The 8,165-nt window shown below is 40.9% G+C and overlaps 1 protein-coding gene across 2 annotated transcripts; it reads right to left on the reverse strand.

Annotated features, from left to right (window-relative positions):
- Window positions 1-2,445: 2,445 nt before the first annotated feature.
- Window positions 2,446-4,441, reverse strand: LOC148037422 (elongation factor 1-delta 2-like). Of its 2 annotated transcripts, none has more exons than XM_087676344.1 (7): window positions 4,246-4,441; window positions 3,970-4,086; window positions 3,773-3,884; window positions 3,532-3,652; window positions 3,342-3,455; window positions 2,902-3,063; window positions 2,446-2,701 (listed from the first exon to the last, which is right to left on the reverse strand). In XM_087676344.1, coding segments are annotated over exons 1-7 (720 nt in total). In that variant the 5' UTR covers window positions 4,338-4,441; the 3' UTR covers window positions 2,446-2,699. The 2 variants fall into 2 exon arrangements, with proteins under 2 accessions (XP_087532470.1, XP_087532469.1); XM_087676343.1 differs by having other exon boundaries at window positions 2,446-2,755; window positions 4,246-4,438.
- Window positions 4,442-8,165: the final 3,724 nt, after the last annotated feature.

An 8,165-nucleotide genomic window follows, 5' to 3' on the forward strand; every position in this document is an offset into this window, starting at 1 on the left:
TATTCTTCCTTTGAGCTCCCTCACCCACGTGATGGTGTTCGTGTGATGCACATTGATAGCTCCACCCACTACATGTGAAATCTAGCCTCGCAAGCCTTCCGACTTTCCTTGTAAACATTCTCTTGCCTTAGTTGCACCTTACATATTTGGGCCTTCACTTGGACCCGTGGTTTTTCATGCCATTTTATCTTCATTTTGTGTCATGTTACTTGGTCCCATGGCATGTTACGCGTTCACATTCCGTGTTGTGTCGTGTTACGCATCCGCAAAGCTATGGGACCACTAATTGGAGGGTGATTCCTCATGAGGAAGGTTCCATGAGGTGGGAGTTGCTTGCTCCGTAACAGGCCGAAGGAGGGTCTATCACTTGGTGTGTATGAGGGTAATCCTCCTTTGAGCTCCCTCACCCACGTGATGGCGGTGTGATGCATGTTGATAGCCCCACCCACTACACGTAAAATCTAGCCTTGCAAGCCTTCCGACTTTCCAAGTGAATATATACTTCTTGCCTTAGTTACACCTTGGAATACATATTCGGACCTTCACTTGCACCCATGGTTTTTCAAGCAGCGTTACCTTCATTTCATGTCGTCTTGCCTTGTCTCATGACATGTTATGCTTCCGCTAGCTCATGACATGTTGCACTTTCACATTTCGAGTTGTCATACTATGCTTCCGCAGAGCTATGACCACTGATTAGATAGTGATCCCTCATATGAGGCGAGAACCACGAGGTGGGTGTTGCCTATCCCATAACAAGCCAAGGGAGGGTCTATTACACTACTCTTAAGAACTTTTTCTCCATTATGAAAAGGAAGCACTTGAAATGGAATACAACTAAAAACAATTATTTTTCAACTTGCCATACATAACAAGTTTAAATCGTTTTTGTAAATTACAAGACTAGGAATTTGATAGGGATCAAAGTGAAACATGGAAACATGCAATAGACATTTTGGAACTGCTTTAATATTTTATTTATAGAAATTATAATTAACATATATCTATAAAATAGTGCAATAATTGTAAATTTATTGACTTACAAGTTCTTTCGATATATATACGAGGGATTTGTCTTATCATGTTTGATAAACAAATTGTGAGGAACAATTATTCAATATAATCAAATAAGTAATTTTTTGAAAACAATGAATTAACAATTTTCTCTCAAATGTAATATATAATGCCATTCATAATATTATATATTCTATAAGTTCCTCATTTGTAAATATATGTAAATTATAAATTTAAATTTCTTTATTGATAAATTAAAATTTTGAATGGAACATTGATCGTTACTACAAAATTATTATATTTTACCTTTTAATAAATAATACTAACATTACATATTTAAGGTATCCTAAATTAGCTTTCTTCATGAAATATTTTAATTTAAGTGATTCAATTTTATAAAGCTTTCTTCTTTCTTTATGTAAGAAAAAAAAGGGCAAAAAATTCAAACAGTACATTGAGGAATGGCAAATATTGGGAATTGCCACTGCGGTCGAAAGTTGGGAATGAATAAATGGATTGTTCTAGAAGGATAAACCCCAGATCTTATCTGGCCTCACCGGTCAGTTCACAAAAGTAAAACTTATTACCAATGCCACTTACTAGCCACACTCAGCAGATTTGACAAAACATGGTACCTTAAGGGAGACCATTAATAGCCTTTTGTCCTACGCAGGAGACTACTAAGTTAAGAATGTTTGATATTCCAAGAATGGTTGATGTTCCGATTCGCCAAGCAGCTCTATCCCCTCTATCTAGGAAACTAAATTCAGTCAGTTTGAAGGGCTAGTCTTCCAATCTCCCCACATCCCCTTACGAGTAAACACCCCAATTGTCTGCACTCCCGCTCTTTCCAAGTTCTACTCTTTTCCTGCACATCATCATCAATGCCTATCCTTTCACTTCCCTCTTTTATGGTGTACTCCACTCACGACTACTCTTCCTGAATATACCAAACATTTGCCAAAATGGCAGACCAATGTAAGAAGGTTCACTATGCCAAAGTGACCGACCAATGACCACCTATCTTCAGAATTAAGAAGTTGCCCTGGCTCTTCCTGTGCGGAGTCAAGCTGAATATTACTCAGACAGTTCTTGATTCCACCGACAGTAGACTGCGCCATGCATCAACCAATCGTTCAACATCTTTTTATTGTCCACAGCCTCCAGAAGTTTGGTGTTGAGCTATATATACATGGTAACGGCTTGAAGCCTGAAAACGAAAACCACAACAAAGACGGTTGCCTATGATAGAGAGTGATCACGTACTTCGAACACAAGCTATTTCAAGACAAACAAATTAGATCTCCATATCTTCAGACAAAAACGTAAGCTTGCTCGCTCGCTCCCTCCCTCTCTCTCTCTCTCTCTCTCTCTCTCTCTCTCTCTCTCTCTCCACAAAGAAACACTTTCATGAAGATAAAACTCTCTCGATGTAGCAAGGGATAATCTTCATCCACGCGCACAAAACATTGGGTATTATTCCAGAAACCTCTTGTGACATATTGCGATCGACTAATCCCAAGTAGAGAAGATAAAATTTAGAGTGAAGTCGCCCGAGAACCGCATGAAAAAACCAGAACAGCAGCATTAAGGCACTGATTTAAGATGTTCACCCTTCAAGTGAATACGACTTCTAGAAAGCCCCTGTTGGCGAATTCCAACGGAGGAAATCATGCCGTAAAAGCTTCTGCAATCGCCAGGGGAAACACCAAGCAGAGATCAACAAAAACTGAACGAACCTCTGCAATAAACAGAAACAGCAATCGCGCAATCATCAATAAAAATCAAAAACAAGAATCACAATCAAGCTGGCATTAGGCGAAAAACACACAAGAATCTGACGGCTTCCACAAGAGGAAAAAAGGTGACGAGATTCTGAATGCATACATATTTTGTTGAAGGCAGCAATGTCACAACTCTGAATGAACTCGTTCCTAGGCTCTTCGGTTAAGTAGTCCTCGATGAGATTGTCAACCGACACCAAATCATCTTCTATGGTCATCATGATTTGAAGCTTCTTGATTCCAAACCCCACCGGTACAAGCTTAGCTGCAACAACATTTACACGAAATGAAGAATTAAGAGAGCATTCCAGCCCAAGAGATCAACATCCTGCTTACTTAAGCCCGTTTTGAAATTTCTAAAACATTCCCAAATAGTGACTTCGCCTCCCACTTCCTGGTCCAATTGGAAGGTAACTTGGTTACAAATCCTCCATACATACGTACTTTAACGACATCATCTTTCTTTGACATGCTTAGGAAAACATACTATCTGAGCACTGACATTGTCATGAAAGGATTGTACAGAAGGGTGTATAAACTTACAGGCTCCCCAATGCAAGCCTGGCATGGCAACACTGCGCACAGCCTCTTCAAGCTTGACCATGTCCGTCTCGTCATCCCAAGGCTTGACATCCAGCAAAACAGATGACTTTCCACCTACACAGGCAAGGGTAAGTGCGCTCAACACTTCGTAGTCGTTACGTCAGAATGATCACGACCATTAGACACGTACTCTCTTTCTTCTTCCCTGAAGCCTTCATCTTTTCCTCTCGCTCTGCTGCGGCTTTTTTCTCTTCTTCCGTCTCCTCTCCGAAGAGGTCAAGGTCATCATCGTCATCGGCTTCAGCAGGCCCCTGACAAAAATTAAGAGAAGCCTTTACTTGAATTAGGCAGTCTGCACCACGGGCCAAAAAAGGGAAAGCTTTCGTTTTACGGGTAAGATCAGAATGATCAGATGCGATGAGCAGATTCACCTGCGGCTCGGAAGAGGGAGCGGCCGCTTCTTCGCCATTGGAAAACTCTCTCGCCGTGCTTTTGCAGGACGGGTGAGATCGGACTATCACGCCGGCAGGAGTTCCAGGGAAACTGCAGACGATCCCGTTCATTAAAAACGAAATCGGGGGGAAAAAACCAGAAGCATGAAAGAGGAAAGGAAACCAAGAAGGCTAACCATTTGCTGAGAAGATCAGAGACGCCGTTGTACCAACGGTAGAGATTGGCCAAATCCGAGGCCGGAGCATCAGGCAAAGCACTGTAAACGATCGCATCATCCTTCGAGGCTTGCTCTCTGCCATGGCAATGTCAGGCACGACACAGGAATCGATCAAGAAAATGCACGAAAGGAATTGTTCTAGGAAATCTCTCTCTCTCTCTCTCTCTCTCTCTCTCTCTCTCTCTCTCTCTCTCTCTCTCTCTCTCTCTCGCTGTGTGCATGCCTCTGTCTCACCCGGAGATGAATGCCTTGCTTTGAAGGTAGCTGTCGAGCTCCTTGAGGCCGTCAGCAGAGCTCAGATCCGGTATTTCCACGGGAGCGCCCATCCTTCCTTGTCGAGTGGAGCTGTGCTCACGAGAATAGATGGAGGGAGTGAGTGCGGAGGCTGCACAGCAGACAGATGAGGTGAAAATCCCGCTGCCTTAAGACTTTCAGTTTTAGGGTTTCCTTATTGGAAGATTAGGATTAGGATATCAAATAACCCTTTGGTTTACCGCTAGATATTCGTAGATCTTCAATTTACTCAATTGGCCTAACTACATTGCTGAGTTCCCAATTTGTACGTGCCAACTTTGATCTTAGTGTTTTTCCTTAATTGGAATACAATATATTACATAGAAGTAAGTATTTACATCATTAGTATAGGATTCGAGCTTGTTCAGCGCTACACTTGCCATTCTAAAAGCAAGGCTATGGCTTTCCACAAACTTGTACAGTAGATTGACTTCGATCTTGTTGTTGCTAGATTATTTGTGCTTCGGTTTCTTATGAACGATGGATTGCCTTTGATCATACTCTTGGTAGGTCCTTTGTGCCTAGAGTGACCTTAGTAGGATTAGCTTCTTGTAGAGAGAATGTATCGAGTTTTGACTTATTGCTACTACATTCTTTTCTCTTTAGCATTTCCAAGAGATTACAAACTCTGTGAGTTTCAAAAGACAAAGTATTGAGTTCATTTGGTCATCTACTAGATGTAAAACATAAACATTTTCATGGTCTTTATCTAGCGTATACGCATTAAAGGCCTTAGTTATCTAGGTCCCTTTAGCATAGTGTCACTCCTTGAAGGCTCTTTTGGCATAAATTCTTTGTGAAACAATCTATATTATCTATTTCACTTATAATCCACAAATCTACGAGACTTGACTCCCAAGCCTACATGGGCACCATAGACATGTCCCCAATTTCCCAAAACTGACAAACAAAGGAACAAAAAAACCTTGCAAACTAAAATGGGATACTCTTTTTAGTCGAATTTTAAAATGAAATTTATTTATTTTTTAATAAAGAAGCTTGAAACCTAAAAGAGGATACAAGTTTGTCTTTTTCAACCAATTTTTTTACATTATAGGATTTTACAAAAGCAAGTGGGCACCTAGAAAAGAATTCGAGCTAAAAGACAACTATATGAGCTTGAGCTTGATAACAGTGGGGATGGATGACCTGGCCGCCAAAGAATACAAGAAAAGATAAGAAGTTAAAGCAGACTTTATGAGCATGAACTTAGACAACTTCATCCAACCTATAAAATGGAGGGACCATGCATACTCACGATTTTATAATTATTCCTTGCCAAAAAGCAAGTGTTTTGACAAATATGTTCATTTTGAAAGTACTTTGATTCATTGACAATGACAATCTTGCTTAACGATTCCATGATTTTGACATCGATTGACTAGATTGGATTTGGATCTAGATTTGTTGTCGGGTGTGCTCAATTGGTACTTAATCACTTTGTTCATCAGTAGCGCATCTTCATTGACAAGTACATTCTCAGGTTGACTCTTCATTGTTTCCTACAAAAATTGCTTCATATTTGAATATGAAAATAAAAATATGTGAGAGATATTCATCCATATGGATATACAATAGTACATTCAAACTATCACTAATGTGAGCACATGCAATTGGTTGAATGAGTAATATAAATATCATGTGTGTGTATGAAGCTTAGAATAAACTGATAGATGGATGAAACATAGAAACAGTGGTAGGTATGAAGGATAGAAAGGTAGCATAGCAAATTATGATGAAAAAAGAGTAAAGATAGTTAGGATGTTTAGATTCAAGAGCTTATAGTTAAGATAGTTAGGATGAAGTTAAGTGAAAGGATAGGTGAGGAGACATTAGTCTTAGTAGGCATTACTTGGACATGAGGATGGGGGAGGGGAATGACATTGCAAGCATTGGGAAAGAGAGGGGTTTGGGTGGTATCAATAGTGATGCCAAGGGAGCTTGCATTGAAGAGAATGTAGAGGCAGGCATGGGAGGTGTTTACCACATTGAGGAGACCCGCATAGCAATCCTAGGCAAGGGTGGACATATTACCTTTCAGATAGGACAGACATCGTAGTAGCACACTTAGTTGGATAACATAGTCAAGGGATGGATACATATTCAAACACAAATTGTAATCAATCAGATGGCCCTTAGAAAAAGGACTCAAACACTAGATTTCCAAAGAGAGAAATAGCAAACTAGGTTCATTCGAAGAGGGATCGATATGCCATGTCAAAAGCATAAGGCATTGTTGTTGATGCTTTGGGCTAGTCGCAACTCTAAAGTGTATCAAAAGGGAGAGAAGTTGATGGAAGGCTTAATGCAGATGAGGCAACCGACAAAGGTAGGGGCCATTTGAGGCTTAAAGCAGATGAGGTGATTGACAAAGATAGGGGCCATTTGAGACCAAATAAAAGTGCGAAAGTCTACCAATAACAACTTGAAAGACATACATTTGGAGGATGATCCTCCTCTAGCTTCAACAAAGGACAATGTCATAACTTTAGGCCTAAAGATGCATTGTAGAACTACCTTATTGGATTCAGCTCTCAGGCGAAGGAAAGTCAAATATATGATTGGGCAACTTCTAAAAAGCATTTAGATGGTTTGGAGCTCGCAGTCATAGAGACTGTTGAAAAGTTCTATGTCACAATCACCTCAGAGCTACAAATGAATTGAGTAGACAAGGTATCAAGGCCCCAATTTGATAAATGTGATAGTGTTGACTCCAATGATGATGCATTATTTCATAGCAATGGGAGAGGGGCTATTAAAAATACAAAATAATAGTCAATTCAAAGAAAGGGTGAGCTACATGCATCTATGCCTTCGTGTGATGTTTTTGATGGCGATGATAGCAATGATGCACATGTTCCTTTAATCTCAAGGCTTAATGGTAGAATGAAAGGCCCAAGCTTTCAATTTGGAAAGTCAAATAAGTTTTTCACAAGTCCAAATATGACCCCTCCCCCAACATGTTAGTTCAGTTCATCAAGACTACTCTACTCCACCATGGCAACAATCCCTTTCCTCTCTCTTATGCTAACAAGAAAAAAGAGAGGAAGGGAGATACAGAATAGAAGAGAAAAGAAAGAGACACATTGGTGGGGCCGCATCATCAAGCAATGACATCTAGGGTGGTAGACCAACATGCAAGTGAGGGGAGGGATAGAGAGCAACCATCAATGCTAGTGGTGGAGCCTCGCGAGTAGCCATCAGTGCTACCAATGGTCTACCTGGTGGGTAGTTGTCGATGCTAGAGGTGCAGCAACATGACACGAGATTGGTGCTAGTGCTGGTGGTGCAACAATAGGACACAAGATTGTCACAAGAGCAAGTGGGATCTGAACTGAACATGTGCATCATTTGCCATTTCATGATGCTTTTACACCAGCTCACAACTTGCAAAGTGAAGAGGGATTGTAGAGAGGGAGAGGGAGAAAACCTCGTAAGAGAGAAAGTGGGAGAGAAAGGGAGGAAAAATATGACCTTGAGGTGAGAGTAATGTGTGTGTGTGTGTGTGTGTGTGTGTGTGTGTGTGTGTGTGTGTGTGTGTGTGTGTGTGAGCCTTCTCACTCAACCACCAAGACCCATGGACCACTTATTGCTTCAAGCGTTTCAAGCCAAGTACAGTAGCTACCTCTCACATACCCACATGCGCTCTCACACCTACAAGTGTGGTGAGCTTACCTCCATGCTCGATCGAGTTCCTTCTATCTCAAGCACTCCAGTATCTCCATGAACCAAGATGCAAGCTCAAGCAAGCTCAATAATCAAGCTCCAAGCTCCATGCTCCATTGTCGCGTGCAAGAGAAGAGAAGAGAAGAGAAGAAGAAGAAGAGAGAAGAAGATGGAGAGCTTCTTCACAACGGTCC

The sequence above is a fragment of the Lygodium microphyllum genome, chromosome 4 (assembly GCF_053477565.2).
Source record: "Lygodium microphyllum isolate KBCC chromosome 4, Lygodium_microphyllum_v1.1.10, whole genome shotgun sequence".
Classification (NCBI taxonomy): Eukaryota; Viridiplantae; Streptophyta; class Polypodiopsida; order Schizaeales; family Lygodiaceae; genus Lygodium; species Lygodium microphyllum.